Below are 19,005 nucleotides of genomic sequence, written 5' to 3'. Positions count from 1 at the left end.
TAATATGATAAAAATGTGCACCTTTCTTCTTAACCATCTTGGTTATGAATGGTTGTTCTATCCTTTATGTTTATGTATGTAGGCAGTCTCCCAGAGTACACTGCCCACTTTTTCTAAATTTCTCCAGTGTAAATGTTTGCAGACTAAATAAGTCTTGCTTCCCAGAAGCCCTTGAGTATTTCACAGCATTACATGGAGTATTCCTTATATTCACTTTGTTCATATTCAGCTTATGTTATTATTTTAGATAGCATATACCTGGGTACTATGTGCTTCAACAGGCTCTGACTTGTTTCCACGTAGAAACACTGAGATCTAGCAAAAATCACAATTAGATTTTTTTCTATGTTTCAGAGGTCTTATATTAATATCTTATGTTAATACATCATGTCATATAATTGATTTTGAAAATGTGATAGCTGGTAGAAACCATTTAAATACCTAGAAATAGCTTTTAAATCATGTTAAAATATCCCAGATAGAGTGTACATTTACAGAACTGTTCTAACCTTCAGATGTATATCAGTATATGAGAAGTACATTCTTCAACAATAATTTCATTAGTGTCTTAGAATTTTACTCATATGAAACCATAATGCAAAGTTAGATTATCTATATTGGCAGAACTTTCTTTGGAAAAATCAACTTCAAATACAAAAATTCTAAAAGTTCTTCATTTTAATAAAATACTGTATTCTCCAGCTATGTCCTGATTGGAAACTGAGTCTATGCACCCTCTGAAATTGCACTACTGTTTGCCACTGTATTATTACTATTATTCAGAGAGCATTATGTTTAATTGTCTTTCCAAGTATTTTTGAGTCACACAGGTAGAACACAACTGGTTTGCTATCTTTTTAAGAAAAAAAACAATCAAGGTTTTTCCAATTTTACATTTTCTAATATAGTCCTGACCTCAATAAGTAACATAAAGTTGAGAATAAATCAATGTTATTAATTAGTAGATCTGTATTTAATTTGGCAATTGTCTTAATATCCATTATAGTCTCATATATTTGTATACTATATGTACTTATTTGGTCTACTCATCTGGAAATAAAAGAAATTATACATGTATATATCAATTTAATATAATATTGATATAAATGCAACATTTTTATTACATATTTAAATAATACTGTAGCAAAAATAATCTTAATTTAGTGATTATTTTTAAAACAATTCTGCACCATTTTCATTGTTGTGTGAAATATAAATATATGCTTATTCATACAACTATGAATAAGTTTGTTTAATATTTTTTCTTACTTTATATTTCCTTTAGCAAAAAATTATTAAATTTTATTGGCCTATCACTAATTAAAATGACCAACTTGAAAGGTCTTACCAAAGCACTTAAAGCCAGAAGGAAAGCAATTTTGTATATACCACTTCAAAAATTTTTATGTGACAGATGACAAAGGAACTTACAGTAAGGGTAGCTAATAAAGAATAGAATATGTGAATTTAATGTATTTGACATTTTCCCCTCTTTGCTCAAGAATGTGAGATTATATGACCTTACAATTTCAAGTAGTTAGTGTTTTATATGAAGAAACATTTTCAATCGTTTAGTTCTCTTGTTTGGAGGACATAAAACTCATACAATAAATCATTAACTGACACTAGTAAATGATAATAAAGGTTGACATACAGAAAACAATCTTTTTGTAAAAGCAAGTATTTTCATCTGGACAAGAAAGCAAATATTTTTTTTTCTCAGAAAATTTTCCTAAGTTTTTAAGATCTGTAAGACAGCACTTCAATTTTCAACTAATTTGCTGGCTAGTGGAAAGTCTAATTTTCCCATCTTAGAGACATTTATACAATAATCAGCTTGTGGCATTTAAGCAAATAAAGTGACTGGGAGGAGGCATGGCAAAGTGAATGGCTCTTCAAAGAAAATTAGAGCCTCAGAGAGAAGAAGGTTCAGCCTAGAATGCCCAGATTTTCATAGAGAAAATAATTTGACCTTTTAAAGGGGAGAGAGCCAATAATTATCTGGCTTAGATCTTACTCTATAATCAAATCTAGAGTATCACCTTGTTTACATCATTAGTTTATAAAAATGATGTTGGTATTTGTGTCAGTCCATTTGGTGCTTTTATAACAGAATACCTGAGACTGCAGCAAAATAGTAAAGAGTTCATCAAACTTGTCATTTTAGAAGAAATCCACTCCGACAATAATAGCATTAATCTCTTCATTCCATCCTCCTGGCCTTATCACCTCATTAAGCCCCACCTCTCAACACTCTGGCATACCGGACTAAGTTTCCAACACACCTTTTTTGGTGGATGTGTTCAAACCATAATGGTGTCATGTGTGCTAATAGAGTTTTTATTACTAATTAAGAAGAATAACCTATTCCATGATTGCAAAACACAGAAGTTTGGTGTCCCATCTCTTAGATTTGGTTTCCAGTGCAGTCAGCATTGCCATAGGGTTCTTATAAGGAACAAATGAGACAATGAATATAAATACCTTGAAAGCTGCAAAGTGGTTAAAGGATAATATGCTGAATATGCTATATAGTATTACTTTATAATCTCTGATATAGAGATATCAATGGCTTGAAATTTTTAGTAGAATCTAAATCTTCATCCTTATACATATCATTATTGCTATTGTTATTAGCATGTAATTGTTCCATTTATTGGCATAATTCCTTTCATTTTGTGTAAAAATATTCAATCAAGATCAGTTTGAAATTTTATTATACTTTAAAATTTTTTTCTTATCATTAATCATTAATGTTTAACACATTTTAGTTAGTCTAATTAACATAATTCCACATAATTATAGGTGTAGAACTGACACAAGTTATTTCTGAGTTACCTTATTCATAACATATCAAAAAAATTCTAAAATAATGTCATATCAATTTAATTATATGCAATATTGTAAGAACATTTTCATTTTTAATTTGTGAGAGTTTTCTTAATCATCGTATAACTTTTCTATAGGCAATAAATTGAATCGGTAATATTATATAAATCAAAATACATATTAAATAATTTTCCTGTAGTTTTAATGTATCCGTTTTGTGTAAAGCTTAAGGATAAGAGATTTTCTTCTAGTAATTTGGATACATTTATTTTTTCACAAATATATTCAGCATTTTGTCTGTCAGTTAAAATTTCAAAATATAACATCATAACAAAAATAGTTTATTGCACCGCACTACAAATCCATTCAAGCTCCCCTATTTTGGGGGAATTAAATAGGGATGTCCAATGGTAATCATTTCCCAAACTGTTAAATTAAGAAAATAAAAATAAAGGGCAGCTTGACAGGCTGGAAGAGAGTAAACCACAAGATAATTTGCTGATTTCATTTTAGGCAAACGATCTTATTTAAATTCATACACTAAATGCATTTTAGCAGTTTTTAAAGATTTTCTCTATTAAACAGCCCACCACTCACTAAAGAAACAATACACTAAGTAACTTAATTATAAAATGTCAAAGCTTAAGAGCAAGGATTCACAAAGCACCGTTATGAGATTTCAGTAACACTGAGACCTGCTCAGGTTAACCTGCCAACTACGTTCAATTTGCAAGTAGAATTTGCCCTCTTCCCTAATCAACTGCTCTAAAGCTGATTATTTCCCATTTATTTAATGCTATCTGCCAGGCCTTCCAAATGTTTTAGTCCTTATTTTAGGACCATCTCAGACTCATTAGCCTTTTGCCTGACAGTGCCAATGTGACTGTCTGACAGCCTGAAACTTGGAGATGTTATGCCATTGAGTGTCAAGATTTTTCCAGGAAAAGGTGCTTCAAAAAAAAAGTATATTTAAATAATGCCAACTTGAGCAGCAAGGTAACATAGCCAAATATTATATATTATGTCTGATATGCCAGAATAGTATTATTTCGAACACAACTAGAATAAAATGATTGTTTTCCATGATTCTGAAAGCAGCATCACTTTTGAAATGTTTTTAATGACTAAGTGTTCTTTTTTCTATAATATAAGCTATTATCTTTTGTTATATTTAGATGAACACAAAATTATTTTTATTATTACTGAAAATGGTCAAGCAGCAGCAATTTTATATGGTTCAACCTAAGAACCATGCAATAGATTGTTATTATGGCAACATGTTTTTAACATCATAGATAAATTTTAGGTTCCCAAGGTCAAAATTAAATCTATTATTTGTTAAATAATTATTTTACATTTGTCAGATAATCACAATGAACTCATCAAGAATTTGATCTAACAAGGACTAGATTAGTAATGCAGGAAGAAAAGAAAGTCTTCCCTATCCAGTTGCTTAAACATACTAAATGACCAAGAAGTCAATTTTAATATTGATCTAACCCTGTAGAAATTACCTTTGTGCTCAAGTCATTTGGATTAGGCTTTCATGACATTTTGAGCATCACTGGACTTGGGTTGATAACCTAAATTATTTATGTCATTTATCAGGGAAAACCCAAGACTTTCCAGTCTCTTTTGATCTGGAAGACAGCATATCAATTGGAGAGAGATAAAGATACTTTTATATTATGTCATAAATTTACATACAACAACAATAAAAATTCCATTGCCTTATGATTTTGTGCTAGGCACTTTGAGCACAATTTTGTCAAAATTCAGAAATGTTAAAGAGGTTATTTGTAGTCACACAGGTAATTTTCAGAGCAGGGACTAAAACCAGGTGATTTGACAGTGCTGGCTCTCACCTTTATATCACACTGTTTTCTTCCTAGTCCTATTGTATGAATCCTTATTTTTTTTATTACTGTTATTCGACTTAAAAGGGGTAAAATAAAATATCTATTAAGTGACCTAACAGCTACTGTGTATATGAAAATAATTAATGTCACTTCTGACATAGGCCAGAAAGGCACTTTACATATTAAATTATTAATTCTGAAAGTTTATTTTGTGTTTTTTTTAAATGCACTATGGTCTTTTTTGAAGTTCAATAGTGAAACACGAAGTTTTTGTCCCTTTAGAGAAAGGGACAAAAGTAATAGAATATATGTATATATATATGTATACATATAGGATATATGTATATTATTTATACACACACACACACACACACACACACATAAATAAAGGGGAGTTTTTTGGGAGTATTGACTCACAGGATCACAAGGTGAAGTCCCACATTGGCTGTCTGTAAGCTGAGAAGCCAGAATGCCAGTCCAAGTCCCAAAACCTTAAAAGTAGGGAAGCCAACAATGCAGCCTTCAGTCTGTGGTTGAAGGCCCTAGAGTCCTGGCAAATCACTGCTGTAAGTCCAGAAGTCCAAAAGCTGAAGAACTTGGAGCCCAATGTTTAAAGGCAAGAAGCATCTAGTACAGGAGAAAGATGAAGGCTGGAAGCCTCAAGTCTGTTCTTTCCATGTTTTTCTGCCTGCTTTTATTCTAGCTGTGCTGGCAGCTGATTAGATGGTGCCCACTGAGACTGCCTCTCCCAGTCTACTGATTCAAATGTTAAACTCCTTTCTCAACAACCTCACAGACACAACCAGGAACAATACTGTGCGTCCTCCAATCCAATCAATTTGGCACTCAGTATTAATCATCACAAGTACATTTCTTGTCAACTTGATTCCATACACATCTCCTGGGGGCATATTTAATCTTTAAATAAAGCAAATAAGAAGGTCATAATTACACAGAAAACAAAACAGCTATCCTTCATACAACCAGAAGCACACTAATCTTTCACCTAAATGTGATTATGTGAAATTAACAACATTTAAATGCTACTATGAAGTCAATAAGTATTATGTCACATGATAAAGGAAAAAGAAAGAAAATGAAATGAAGTTATGTTCTTATTACAAGTGTATACACACACAAACTCTTTCTTAACAAAATAAGGAGAAAATACTCCTAACGATTGCAGTCCTCATTTCTGCAACCAGTCATATGGATGTAGCTGGTATTGATGAATACCTTCTTCTACTACCTACTCTGTATTCCCTTTGCCTTCATAAAACACCACAGGAGGTCATGGATATTTACCTGGTGGAGTGACCCTAACCTTCATTCCTAAAGGATCCGGACCATTTGTAGTCCTGCCTGGATTGGGCTATTGTAGTTTCCCATTGACCTTAGTCACAGAGCATGGTAATCCTCTGAGATGCCCTAAAAGATCTCCTGTATTCCACACATACTCTTTCTTACCTCCATTGTGGAGCAGGAGACTGATTTCATATTGGTAGTCCAGGTCAATGACCCCAGCCAACACTGTAACTCCCTTTCTAGTCTGTTGACTTAGAGGCAGCAGGAAGCCAAAATGAACAGATGGCAATTTTAACTTCCAGATTAATTATTGTTGTATCCTCTCGTGGCAGCATTCCTCCCTCTGGAAAGAAGACGTCCATGCCAGCAGAACATAATATTGCAGGAACAGGAGGCAATAATTTTGCTAGTGGGTCTGTGTTAGTTAATACTGAGTGTCAATCTGATTGGATTGAAAGATACAAAGTATTGATCCTGGGTGTGTCAGTGACGGTGTTGCCAAAGGAGATTAACATTTGAGTCAGTGGGCTGGGAAAGGCAGACGCACCTTCAACCTGGGTGGGCACAATCTAATCAGCTGCCAGCGTGGTTAGAATATAAATCAGGCAGGAAAATGTGAAAAGAGAGACTGGCCTAGCCTCCCAGCCTACATCTTTCACCAGTGCTGGATGACTCCTGCCCTTGAACATTGGTCTCCAAGTTCTTCAGTTTTGGAACTCAGACTGGCTCTTTTTTTCTCCTAAGCCTGCAGATCACCTATTGTGGAACTTTGTGATCATGTGAGTAAATACTTAATAAACTCTTCTTTTTATATATGTCTATTTCATTAGTTCTGCCCCTCTAGAGAACCTCGACTAATATAGGGTCACTAGGGGTGATGGTGAATGGTTCCACTTCCACCCCTTGATTCCTGGACTCATCAATCCCAGCTATGGGAAAAACAGTACCATATATTGGATGCTGATCCAGAGCATACACATTTTTCCTGAGAAGTTGGCCCCAACCTTGCAAAGTATTGTCACCTAGACTGGTGTAACTGTGACTTTATAAGGCCATTTCCCCATTCACTATTTCAGGATGACGGGGAACATGGTAAGACCAGGCCAAATGGGATAGTTGAATGGGGATGTGATGGGAATCACCACCCCTGTATCTTTCAAGTCTTTGATGGTGACACTAATCTCCACAGTTCCTTCAGGGATGTGATACTGTTTTTTATTTACTATTTTTCCTTGGTAGAAGTAACTCTAATGGCTTCCATTTGGCCTTTTCCACTATGATAGCCCTCATCCTACCAGTGAGGGAGCCAATGTGGGATTCTGCCAGTTGCTAAGTATGTCTATGCCAATCATACATTCTGACACTGGGGAAATAACCACAGGATGAGTCCAGCAACCCATGGGACACACTGTAAGTCAGAACTAAGCTGAAACTCAGTTACTCGCCTGACCTTCATAAGCCCCCACTTTAACTAGAGAACCACAGTTATGTTTTGGGTCCCCTGGAATTGTCACCTCAGAGCCAGTGTCCAGTAGTCTCCAAAATGCCTGATCATTTTCCTTTTCCCTGGTGTACAGTTACCCTGGTAAAAAGCCAGAGGTCTCCTTGGGGAATGATGGGAGAAAGATTAACAGTATAAATTGTTAATGAAGTGGGGTCCTTCATCAAGAACTGTCCCCCGCTTCATTCAATGGGTTCTGGGTCTATAAGCTGGTTCAACTCTGGAATCTGATTGAGGGGGCCATGATTTTTCATCTTTATAAATCAAAGTAGACTTTTACTCACTCGACCTGGAAGTCTGCTTATACAAATTAAGTAGAAATGCAGTAAGCTTCCTATCAGTTTCAGTTCTAGGAATATCATGATACATTAGCCAATGCCAGAGCTCTACACAAGTCAGACTATTCTGATTGTTGCTTTGCCTTTGCTGTCCATTAAGGTAACTATGCCCACCTTGCCTTTGATGGTTGTGTCACCTCTTGGTCCCTGCCACCTTGAGATCCAATTATTCCCATTGTATTTAAATTTTCTAATTGAGTGACTGCAGTTCCCACTGTAAGATCTGGCATATAGAGAAGAGTAATCATAGAGCTCTTCAAGGATATAGGTGCTCCCCTCACAAATCTGTTTCACAAAGTATTGAGGAGGAATATGTCATTGGATCCTCCCAGCTGGGAGCAGTAGGTCTAAAGTGACTAATCCACGTTGGCATTCTAATCTCCGTATTCCTTTGCATCCTTTCCTCTACATTAAACCAAGGGAGATAAGGCAATTTTAGCTCACTCTCGGTAGGCCATCTTTTGATCCTTATTTCAGCTAACCAAGCAAATAAAGTACTAGAACTTTTTTTTTAACTTCCTAAGCTGCAACATTCAATGAAGAATCCCTGCTTAATGAGCCCATTTGAATAAATTCAGCCTGGTCCAATGTTATGTTCCTTCCACTATTATCCCCCACCCTTGATATTCATTCCTATGCCTGTTCTTCAGATTTCTGCTTAAAAATAGAAAACTCAAGCAGTAATTTTGGAGGGTAGCCTATCTCCTTGTGGGTTACACTATGAATCTCACCCTAAAGCCTACCAGGACTTGAGCCTAGTTATAGGCCTAGAAGCAAGCAGGGGTGTAAAGGGTGGGTTTTGAGGAAAAGCAGCATTGTCTTGATTGGCAGCTGCCTCTGGGAGGCCATCACTGTCGCCTCAGGCAGAGCATGGTTAACCTCCTCAGATAATGACAGAAAGGGTGATTGCAATTTGGGTGGCGGGGATGTTGCCACCACTGTGGGTAGGCAGCCTCTTTTCTCTGTCAAAAAAAAGGCTTATCAGAGTTTATAAGCTCAGTATCCCCAGCTTCATCTGGGTCTTCCCACAGATCACTATTCCAAGTTGCAGGGTCCCATTCTTTTCCAATCAATGTTCTAACTTCAACAGTACACACCTGGTGAGACTGAGCATGTACCTTTCATTGTAGGTCAGCTACTGGCATGATAAGAGCTTGTGTCTGATTTTCCACAATTTCAGCCCTTTGTCTACAGGAGATAAGACTCTTAATCAGGGCAATCTTGAAAGACTTTAGGCTCAGTACAGCTAGTGCTTGACTTACCACCATGACTGGTGCCGACAGACCGGTCATAACATGATTTGGTCGTAAGTTGAGTATGCTACATGTACAGTACTGTGAAATGATGTTATAAAAATCTTTAAGTCATATTTTATCATAATTTTCTTTCATTATTGTTATATATCATAATTTTCTTTGTTCATTTTATGCCATTTGTATCATCTCTACACCATTTTGTTTCTTATTTTTACATTCATCAGGTTTAAGTAAAACACTGCATTACCAGTACAACTGGTTTAATATTTGCAAAACATACAAAATTGCAAAATACAGGTGCATACAAAAATACAAAATACAGGTGTAAAAAATACCATAGGAAACATTTTCCCAATTGCAAAACATATCAAAATATACAAACATGTATGAAACATTTTATTAGCCACTGGTGCTTGGCTGTGGATCATTGATGTCGCCATCTGAGGCAGCAGTTGGGGTTACCGGAGTTGGTTTTTTCATAAACATGGTGAGCTTTGTCTGAATTGTATGTTTCTTTTTTTCTTCATAAATTTAATGATACGGACGAAACACATCGTGTGCCATCCGTTCAATCCTTGCACATCATTCGATGTTTGGGTCCATTGCTTCCAAATGTATAAGAAGTTTATTGGGAGGGGTGTGATGAAAATATCCAAGACACAAAACACAAATTGCTGTACCGAGTCTGGAATAACCGTTGAAACGGTGCACGCGGAGATGGTAGTGCTGCCGGAAGCTGGTCCGCACTGTCGTATGCCCAGCTGGGCAACGTTTGCGCTGCCAGACGCGGAGCAGTTGTGGCTAGCAATTGTGGTTGCAAAGTCGAATGGTCATAAGTTGCATAGGTCGTAAGTTGACCAATACCTGTATGTGCTTCTTGAGCCAGTAGACAGAATCTCTGAGCTCATCCTTTTCTTTCGTTACATTGTCCAGAGAACCTAGGACCAACCGACCAACTTCATTATATTCCTTGGTTCTTCAAATGTGGTCAAAGGTATTACGTATAGAGTCACTAAACTCCGTGCCTCTCACAAAAGGTGAATCAGGAGTATCAAATGCATTTGCTTTGAATAGGTCTCTTTAAACAGTTCACACCACGGACTGACTATCAATGTTCTTCATACTATTAGAAGTAGACTCCTTAGCATTTTAGGGTTTACTCATATTTATCATCCATCTCCAGAAACGCCAAACCAACTAAAGATCTCTGTCCTTAAAATTCTGTTCCTCTAGAACCACTCCCAGTACCAGAATCTGTATTAATGAGGTTTCTCTAAAGAGACAGGACTAATAGGATATATGTATATATGAAGAGGAGTTTATTAAAAAAATTGACACACATGATCACAAGGTGAAGTCCCACAATAGGCCATCTGCAAGCTGAAAAGCAAGGAAGCCAGTCTGAGTCCCAAAAAATTAAAAATAGAGAAGCTGACAGTGCAGCCTTTCTTCTATGTCTGAAGGCTTGAAAGCCCTGGCAAATCACTTGTTTAAGTTCAAAAGTCCAAAGCTGAAGAACTTGGAGTCTGATTTTCAAGGGCAGGACACATCCAGACAGAAGAAAGATGAAGGCAAGAAGGCTCAGCAAGTCTGCTCTTTCCACATTCTTCTGCCTGCTTTATTCTAGCCCTGCAGGCAGCTGATTAGATTGTGCCTACCCAGATTGTGGATGGCCTTTCCCCATCCACTGACTCAAATGTTAATCTCCTTTGGCAACCCCTTCACAGACACACCTAAATACAATACTTTGCATCATTCAATCCAATACAATTGTCACTCAGTATTAACCATCACATTATATAAATTGTGGATCATGTCTCAATGATGTATTGATATATAATTTCAGTGACTAGATAACAGTCACTGGTTGAAACATGTTCTCAGAAAATTATATGGGAAAGTAAATATATTTCAAATGAAAAATCTGTGAGTATAATTATCAGTCATCTAGGATACAAGTATATCCTAATCAATAAGAGGAAGACAATGAAAGACTAGAATAAGTTTAAGATATCTTGGTTAATTGTATTAAAGAGCTTAAGAAAGTGATCCGCAAACAGCTATTTCCATATGATTCTAAGATGGCTAAAACATAAATGTCACCATACAACACTGAAAGTATATGTGATTTTTATCAGCAGATGATTTAAATTTTAACATTTAAACAAGTTCAAATGTCAAAACAGGTAAAACAAGTTTAGGAAAAGAAAGAAAGTTAGCCAGGTTATTGTAAGAAGTTTTTTTTTTTTTTTTTTTCCATTTATTTATTTTATTGCATTTTAGGTTTTGGGGTACATGTGAAGAACATGCAAAATTGTTGCATAGGAACACACGTGGCAGTGTGATTTGCTGCCTTCCTCCCCATCACCTACATCTGGCATTTCTCCCCTTGCTATCTCTCCCCAGCTCCCCACCCCCCCCCGTCCCTCCCCTATTTCCCCCCAACTGACCCCAGTGTGTAGTGTTCCCCTCCCTGTGTCAATGATAAAATTTGCCACCAATTTTAAGCAAAATAGTTAAGTGGAATTTGAAAAAGTAAAAGTTGCTAACATATTGCAACTAGATTTCTATGTGTGTATATATTATGTGTGTATATACATATTTATATGCAATGTGTAGAGTAGATGGAAAGTGCATGATCAAAACCTTTTTCAAAAACAGATCAATAGCTGAGAATCCTTTTAAATGAAAGCCAATAAATGACATTCAACAAACACATGCATTGTACAAACCTGATTGGTATACTTATAGCACTTGGTAATATATTTACAATGTCTGAACTGTAAAATTGACCAAAAAGGTCGCAGACCTAGTCTTTAACAGGTTCAGAGGCAATAACACAGAGAAATTAACTCCAACACGATAAACTCTTAAAAATATGGCTTTCTTTTTACAAGTCTCTTGTGCTCGCATTCTATTTTTTCCCCTCCCTTTTCATGACTGCTTCGAATTGTGTCATGGTTTTATTTTCTTCATATGAAAATTACCTACCATTGCTAGCTTTTCTTTTTTTTTTGGCATTTCGTACCTCGTCCCAGTCCAACACCTTTATCTTCTTTCCCTCCCTCCCTCTCTCTCTCTTTCTCTTTATTTCTTTTCTTTCTTTCTTCTTTCTTTCTTTCCTTTCCTTTTCTTTCTTTCTCTTTCTTTCTTTCTTTCTTTCTTTCTTTCTTTCTTTCTTTCTTTCTTTCTTTCTTCTTTCTTTCTTTCTTTCTTTTTTCTTTCTTTCTTTGTCAGCACTAGATACATACTATAAAGTCCTAAAAAAGAAAAGGTTACAGCCAACTCTCCTTTCTGCTCCCTGCATAAGCATTATAGATAGGCTTTCAAAAGTTCGGTCTAGAGAGCTGTGACCACCCTGCTCTCACACTGAGAACAAAGTCACCTTCTCAGTATGCAGAAAACTTCTGCTACTTTTTCTTTTTCTCTCTGTAGGGAGAAACCTCTCTAGTGAGCCTTCTGAACCTGACCTTCCAGCATGACAAGACAATCTTCAGGATACCATGCTGCTTAGGTGGCTAAAGCCAGTGCTTTGCACTGTTTGGGATTTCAACCTTTGACACAGTATACTATCTTTAAAGTTGAGAAATGTAGTCATATAGCAATGTTGGCTTTCCTTCGCATTAGTTCAAGTGATGTCTTTTGTCTTTCTTAATTTTAATGGCAGACAAAATATTTTACATCCTACAAACATGATGCTCCTTCTACCAATTTATAAGTAGATGTATTGCTGTAGCAAATGTTTTCTTCTTCTTTTTTTCCTTACTATATGCTATAATAATGAAAAAATTTAAAAATACTGTTAAAGAGGCTTCTGCTTTCAGTGAAGATTAAGTAATGAGGTCAGATTTATATCTCTGCCTAAAATGAACAAATAATTTAAAAAACAATAAAATGGACAAAATATGTAACACAATTGTTCTCAGGATATTAGATATCAAGCAACAAAATACATTGAATGCTTAGATACAATTTATCAAAATAAAGTGAGCCCTAATATTGATTTCTGTCTTTGGAGAGTTCCAGGAATGGCATCAGAAGAAGAACCTAGGCAGAGTTCATGGATTGCAGTAACATGGAGAGAGAATTAAGAGTGCAGAAAATTAAGGTAGATGTAGTTGCAGTATATGTTAATAGTACCAGATACTAAAATGCCACACAGGAAAAGAACTCCAAAGATCTTCAGAATGTCCCCCTAAAGTATTCAGCAGAATGTTGATCAACACACTGCATATAAAGAAGCTGTCAGAAAACATGGAAGGAACTATATCCAAGAATTAAAGGGAACAGTTTCTCATACTGACAAAGGAAGCCTTCATAATTCATAGGTCACTGGAAAAGTACTCAGAATGATCTTTTCTCAGTAGTAGAAAATAATAAACCCTAGACTAAACTTTGCTCTGCTGTTGCATAACAAATATTAAAAGCAAGAAACAATTATATCCCAGAACAACTCAATAATATATGTAAAAATAAAAAACATCCAGCACCCAAAAGGTAAAATTTAAAATGGCTACCATATAAGCCTATATGTAGTTCAGGGAATAATAATTAAAAATCAACCCAGAACTGACATAGATGCCAGAATTAACAATGAATAACAAAGAAAGTTATTTCAACTGTACTTATATGTTCAAAAATCAATTAGACATGAAAAAATTCAAGGGCAAATTGAACTTCTCAAAATTAAAACTACAGTTGCTAATATGGTAATCTCTGGATGGCATTAACAACAAACAGGACATTATAGAAGAAAAGGTAAATTAAATTAAAGACATATCAATAGATTTAACCTAAATAAGCCTTGGGATGGCATCAAGTAGCCTAGACACATGAAATTTGAACCTTCAAAGAAGTGAGAGCAGAAGAAATAGTGACTGAATATGTCTAAATTTAATTGAAAACAATAAACCAAGTTTTAAGAAGCTAAACAACTTCAAAGCACAAAACAAACCTGCAGAAAACTGCATCAAATTACCACATAACCAAATTGCTTAAAAGCAGTGACAAAGGGAAAATCTTAAAAGTATTCTGAGAAAAATGACTCAGTACACAAAGAAAAACAAAGATAAGAATGACAGCAGATATGTTGCATCAGAAACAATGTGGCAACAAAGGGGGGAAGTGTATTTGAAGTCCAGATGGAAAACAAACATAAGTATGAATCCAGGATTGCCTATCCAGAGAAAATGCCTTTGAAAGTGAAAGATAAGTGAGGACTTTACAAGGCATAAAAATCTTTTAAAAAGTATTAATAACAAAACTGCACTATAAGAAATGCTAAATAAGTCCTTCAGTGTGAATAATACAGTATATTGGATAGCTATGTAGACATAAACAAGGAATGAAGAGGACCATAAATGGCAACTGTATTGAAAAATATATAATCTTTTGTGATTATTTAAATCTTTTTAAAATGTAACCCATTAAAGAGAAATAATAAAAGTGTAGTTGGGGTTGGTAACACACACAGGACTAAAATACTGGAGAACAATAGCATAGAGACACAGAGTAGAGAAATGGAATTATACTATTTAAGTGTTCTTAAACTTGTCTGATATTACTTTAAAGAAAACGAACATAAATTAAATGAATATACAATAAACTGGAGTTTGTCAACCTTAGCATTACTGGACTGAATGATTCTTCATTGTGTGGAGCTATCTTGTATATTGCATGACATTTAGTAGCACCCCTGAATTCTACCAACTTAACACTAGTAGCATGTCCCATCATGTCTCCAGATGTAGCTAAATATCCTGTGGTGGTACAAAATTACCTCTGATCAAAAATCACTTTTAGGAACGCTAAGACAATCATTAAAATATATAATTATACTAAACAGCTAATAAAGAAGTAAAAATTAAAAATGAAATCATCAAAAATATCAAATGGAAAAGAAAATATAAGAAAAAGAGAAAAAAGAAACACAGTTTATATTGGACAAATGCAAAACAAACACTGAAATGATAGACTTAAAAATAAACATATCCATAATCATACTAAATATAAATGATCTAAATATGGAAATTACAGGACACAGATTATCAGATAGTATGGAGAAGCAAAAGCCAACTATATGTCATCTTTAAGAAACACTTAAAATAAATTTGTTTAAAAGTAAAATAATTGAAAAAATATACCAAGAAGACAATATTTTTAAAAGAAAGAACACCTGAAATGTATGTTTCAGAGCAATAAATATTCTTAGCAACAAAGAAGGCCATTTCATAGTGATTGAATGGTCAATTCATCAAGAAACCACAACAGTGATAAATGATCATGTAGTTAAAAATAAAGCAACAAAATACATAAAACAAAACCTGATAGAACTACAGACATATATTGACAAATCTAAAATTATTATGGAAGATTTCATTACTTCTCATTCAAAGATTCATAGAAAAAGTAGACAAAAAATCAGTCAGTATGTAGATTTAAATATTATCAACCAACTATTTAACAATTAACACAAGAATATATAGTCGCTTCAAATCCATATATAATATTAATCAGAATAACCTATATTCAGGCCATAAAACAAATTTATGTAATGCTATTAAAATTAATTTATGCTCTTGGATCAAAATGAAATTAAAATCAAAATTCATTAATTTTTATAATCCTCAAATATTTGAGAATTAAATAACACACTTGTAAATATCTTATGGTCAAAACATGATTATTAGGTATTTAATAATTTTAACCAAATTTTAAACCAAATGGATATTTAAAAAAAATACTAAAATTTGTGTGATGCTACTGAATCAGTAGTTATAAGAAAAAAATGTATCATTAAACATCTGTTTTAGAAAAAATTAAATCTGAAATTAATAACATCAGTTTCTAACTTAAAGCACTGAAGGAGACCTGTAAATTAAACCCAAAATAAACAAAGCAAAACAAAGTGAACAGATAAACAATAGAATAACAAAAGAACCAAAATATCATACAGTTGGTTCTCTCTCTCCCTAGGTTCTGTATCTGTAGATTTGCCAAGTTGAGGGTAAAAAGTTTTCAAAAGAAAAAAGAAAAAATAGCAATACATCAATACAAATGATACAAATAAAAATCATAGAGTGTAACAGCTATTTGCATAGCATTTACATCATTTACATTGTATTAGATATTATAAGTAATATAGAGACGATTTAAAGTATGTGGAAAGATGTGTATAAATTATATGCAAATACTATGCAGTACATAAGATTCATATTAAATAATTATATGCACTCTTATATGCTGCTAGCAACTAAGAATTAAAATTTTATTAAAATACAATATATAATTCTACTGAATTATTTTAGAAAAATACTTCAGAAAATTTCCCTTAGGAAAATTGGACTTAAGCTGTTTAAGATTATTACAATGAAAACTACAAATTCTTAGTAAAGGAAGATTTAGCTAAAAGGAGAGATGTAACTGCTTTATTGATCAGAAAACTCAAAGTTGTTAGGATTTCAATTTTTCCTAAAAGAATTTGTGAATTTATTGTAATCTCAATCAAAATTTTAGCAGATTATCTTATGGAAATTTAAAAACTGATTCTAAAATGCATATAGGAATACAGGTGTGAGATGGTATCTCAGTGTGGTTTTGATTTGCATTTCTCTAAGTTTTGTTGAATATTTTTTTATATGTTTGTTGGCTACCTGTATGCCTTCTTTTGAAAAGTGTCAAGGATCTAGAAATAGAAATACCATTTGACCCAGCAATCCCATTATTGAGCATACACCCAAAGGATTATAAATCATCATACTGTAAAGATACATGCACACATATGCTCATTGTGGCACTGTTTACAATAGCAAGACTTGGAACCAACCCAAATGTCCATCAATGATAGACTGGATTAATAAAACGTGGGACATATACACCATTAAATACTATGCAGCCATAAAAAAGGATGAGTTAATGTACTTTTCAGGGACACCAATGAAACTGGAAACCATCATTCTCAGCAAGCTGATACAAGAACGGAATACCAAATACTACATGTTCTCACTCACAAGTGGGTGTTGAACAATGAAACCACATGGACACAGGGATGGAAACATCACACACTGGGGCCTATTGGGGGATGGGGGGAATAGGTGAGGGATAGCAGGGGATGGGGGATTGGGGAGGGCTGACATTAAAAGAAATACCTAATGCAGATGACAGGGGAATGGATACAGCAAACCACCATGGAATGTGCATACTTATGCAGCAGTCCTGCATGATCTGCACATGTACCCCAGAACTTAAAAACATAATTAAAAAAAAAAAAAAAAACTCTCAAAAGTAAGAAAAGTGTCTGTTCATGTGCTTTGCTCACATTTAATGGGACTATTTGTTTTTAGCTTATAAATTTGTTTTGGTATCATATAGATTTTGGTTATTAGACCTTTGTTGGATGTATAGCTTGCAAATATTTTCTCCCATTCTGTGGATTGTCTCTTCACTCTTTTGATAGTTTATTTTTCTGTGCAGAAGCTCTTTAATTTAATTAGGTCCTATTTGTCATTTTGTATTTTTCTTGCAATTGCTGTTGACATCTTCATCATGAGATCTTCACCAGATCCTATGTTCAGAACGGTGTTTTCTAGGTTATCTTTTAGAGTTTTTATACTTTTAGGTTTTACATTGAAGTCTTTAATTCATCATTAGTTGATATTTTTGTATGGTGTAAAGAAGGGGTCCATTTTCATAATGAGGAGCATCCTTTCCCCATTGCTTGTTTTGGTTGATTTTGTCAAAGATCAGATGTTTGTAGGTGTGTGACCTTGTTTCCCACCTCTCTATTCTGCTCCATTGGTCTACATGTTTGTTTTTGTACCAGGAATATGCTGTTTGGGTTATTGTAGCTTTGCAGTATATTTTGAAGTTGCGTAATGTGATACCTCCAGCTTTGTTATTTTTGCTTAGAATTTCCTGGACTATTTGGGCTCTTTTTTACTTCCATATGAATTTTAAAATAGTTTCTCTAATTCTGTGAAGAGTGTCATTTGTAGTTGGATAAAAATAGCATTGAATTTGTGAATTACTTTGTGCAGTATGATCATTTTGACAATGTTTACTCTTCCTCACTATGAGCATGAATGTTTTCCCATGTTTCTTTCATGTATACAAGTATTGATCAACTTACGACCTATGCAACTTACGACCATTCGACTTTACTACCATAATCGCTAGCCATGACTGCTCCGCGTCTGGCAGTGCAAACGTTGCCTAGCTGGGAGTACAACAGTGCGGACCAGCTTCCAGCAGCACTACCATCTCCGCGTGCACCATTTCAACTGTTATGCCAGACTCGGTACAGAAATTTGTGTTTTGTGTCTTGGATATTTTTCATCAAACCCCTCCCAAGATGTCTACCAAAAGGAAATTGTCCTTGTCTATTCCTCAGCCTGCCAAGAAGGAAAGAAAGGCCATCGATCTCGACACAAAAATGAAGGTAATTAAGCAGTACGAAGGAGGAAAGAAAGTGAATGTGATCCCATGTGATACAAAGTTATCACACTCGACTGTGTCGACGATTTTGAAAGATAAAGAAAGAATTCGTGAAGCTGTGAAAGGTTCTGCACCCATGCTATCAACAGTTATAACAAAGCAACGAAGCGGGCCCATCCACGAAATGGAGAAATTGCTATATATTTGGATGGAAGACCAAATTCAAAAATGGACACCATTAAGTCTTATGATAAAATACGACCAAATCGTGTTATGACTGGTCTGTCGGAACCAATCGTGGTTGTAAGTCGAGCACTAGCTGTAATTTATTTCAACAATATTATGTAATTCTTGTTGATGAGATCTTTAATCTCCCTGGTTTGATGTATTCCTAGGTATTTTATTTTTTTGTGTGTGGCTATTTGTAATGGGATTTTGTTCTTGATTTGACTCAGCTTGGATATGTTGTTGGTGTATAGAACTGC

At 34.6% G+C, this 19,005-nt stretch overlaps 1 protein-coding gene across 1 annotated transcript in view; it reads right to left on the bottom strand.

Annotated features, from left to right (window-relative positions):
- The window catches only part of LOC116550642 (nuclear receptor corepressor 1-like), an 83,898-nt gene extending 65,632 nt beyond the window's left edge, over nucleotides 1-18,266 (bottom strand). The window contains 3 exon segments of the mRNA XM_032276662.1: nucleotides 9,095-9,166; nucleotides 9,769-9,889; nucleotides 18,232-18,266. Of these exon segments, the coding sequence (XP_032132553.1) occupies nucleotides 9,095-9,166; nucleotides 9,769-9,889; nucleotides 18,232-18,266 (228 nt within the window).
- Between the last annotated feature and the right edge of the window lie 739 nt (nucleotides 18,267-19,005).

This window comes from Sapajus apella, unplaced genomic scaffold (assembly GCF_009761245.1).
Source record: "Sapajus apella isolate SASKATOON/1434 unplaced genomic scaffold, GSC_monkey_1.0 scaffold8, whole genome shotgun sequence".
NCBI lineage: Eukaryota > Metazoa > Chordata > Mammalia > Primates > Cebidae > Sapajus > Sapajus apella.
Note: the sequence above shows the minus strand (reverse complement) of the source record. Positions and strands in the feature narration are given on the sequence as shown.